This window comes from Austrofundulus limnaeus, unplaced genomic scaffold (assembly GCF_001266775.1).
Source record: "Austrofundulus limnaeus strain Quisiro unplaced genomic scaffold, Austrofundulus_limnaeus-1.0 Scaffold792, whole genome shotgun sequence".
Lineage (NCBI taxonomy): Eukaryota > Metazoa > Chordata > Actinopteri > Cyprinodontiformes > Rivulidae > Austrofundulus > Austrofundulus limnaeus.
This window is the reverse complement of record NW_013953194.1, coordinates 169,728-171,381: the sequence shown is the minus strand read 5'-3', so window position 1 is coordinate 171,381 and position 1,654 is coordinate 169,728. Positions and strand designations below refer to the sequence as shown.

At 49.2% G+C, this 1,654-nt stretch overlaps 1 protein-coding gene across 1 annotated transcript in view; it reads left to right on the top strand.

Annotated features, from left to right (window-relative positions):
* Positions 1 to 451: 451 nt before the first annotated feature.
* Positions 452 to 1,654, top strand: part of pwwp2a (PWWP domain containing 2A) — an 8,750-nt gene continuing 7,547 nt past the window's right edge. The window contains exon 1 of the mRNA XM_014028650.1: positions 452 to 1,207. Coding sequence (XP_013884104.1) covers positions 483 to 1,207 — 725 coding nt within the window. The 5' untranslated portion in view covers positions 452 to 482. The remainder of the gene's footprint in view (positions 1,208 to 1,654) is intronic.

Sequence of the window (1,654 nt, the reverse complement as noted above, 5' to 3'; positions counted from 1 at the left end):
CATTAATAAACTTTACAAGGTAAAACTATATTTTCATCATTAATAAACTTTACAAGGTAAAACTATATTTTCATCATTAATAAACTTTACAAGGTAAAACTCTGTATTTTCTGAGGTTTTGATGAAGAACACAGTTTATACTTTATTTAAAGCTCATTTAAACCTTTATGTATTTATACTTGTTATGAATCATTTAGTATTTTAATTTTACATCTTATGTTTTAAAGTCTTGAATGACTGCTGTATGTGTGGACTGAAGTCTGAACCAGATATTGTTTTATTGATGAAATATTGATCTAATTGTTGTAAATAAAGCCTCTGRCTGCTCTGTGACGTCATACAGACGCAGCCCAATGAGCCAATCACAAACATCACCGTGCTTGGTCTCTTTTGAGTGGCGGGGCTTTCAGCCAATAGCAGTAAGACAAAGTGTGGAGCAGGGGGCGGAGCCTATTCACCGCTCAGCACAACAGCGGAACAAAATGGCCGCCGTGGCTTCGGAGCCAGAAGCTGCGGTTCCGACAATAACAACAACGACCGCTGCAACGGACGACGGTGGACCAGCAGAACCGGGTCCGGTAGGTCCAGGACATTCAGAACCAGACGGTCCGGCAGAGTTCGGTCCGTGCAGGAAGCTGGAGGACCATGAAGAGGGCCGCCATGACAGGCCGGAGTCTGAGCCCGAGGCGGGAAGGGGCCCGGACAGCGGGCTTCTGCTGGACCGGACCGACCGAATGGACCGGGTCAGTCCGGACAGCCGTGGGTCGTACCGAACCATCCTGCCGGACCCGCAGCACTCCGCGGTTTTCCTGCACTCCCTGCCGGACCCCCCGCCCGGTACCGAGGCCGGACTGTCTCTGGCCGAACCGGCAGAACCCACCACTAACGGGACGACAGACCGGGCCGAGGCAGCCGAACCAGACCGGGTCTACCTGGGTCTGATGCAGGCGGATCTGGGTCCCGGGCCCGCGGACGGAACCGCAGAGCGTCCAGAACCCGGTACCGGCTGCCGGGAGGAACCAGCGGTCCAGGTGCTGCTAGACCCGTCCTCCAACCCCACCGGACCAGAACCCACTTCTGTTCTAGACCTGAGTCCAGGATCCGAGGTTCGGGTCTGCTTGGATCACGTGATCGATGACGCGTTGGTCGTTTCCTTCCGGGTCGGAGAGCAGGTGTTCTCAGGTGTTCTGATGGACGTGTCCAAAAGGTACTGGTTCTGTTCAGCTGGTTCTGTTCAGCTGGTTCTGTTCAGCTGGTTCTGTTCAGCTGGTTCTGATGGTGTGGGTCTGAACTGGTTCTGTTCTGTGGTACAGATGTTACTAGTACTGTTTACTACAACTAGTACTGTTTACTACAACTAGTAGTGTTTACTACAACTAGTACTGTTTACTACAACTAGTACTGTGTACCATAATAATACCATGGTTCTATCCAGAGGTACTGAACACATACTGTGTACTACAACTAGTACTGTGTACCATAATAATACCATGGTTCTATCCAGAGGTACTGAACACATACTGTGTACTACAACTAGTACTGTATACTACAACTAGTACTGTGTACTACAACTACTACTGTGTACCATAATAATACCATGGTTCTATCCAGAAGTACTGAACACATACTGTGTACTACAACTAGTACTGTGTAC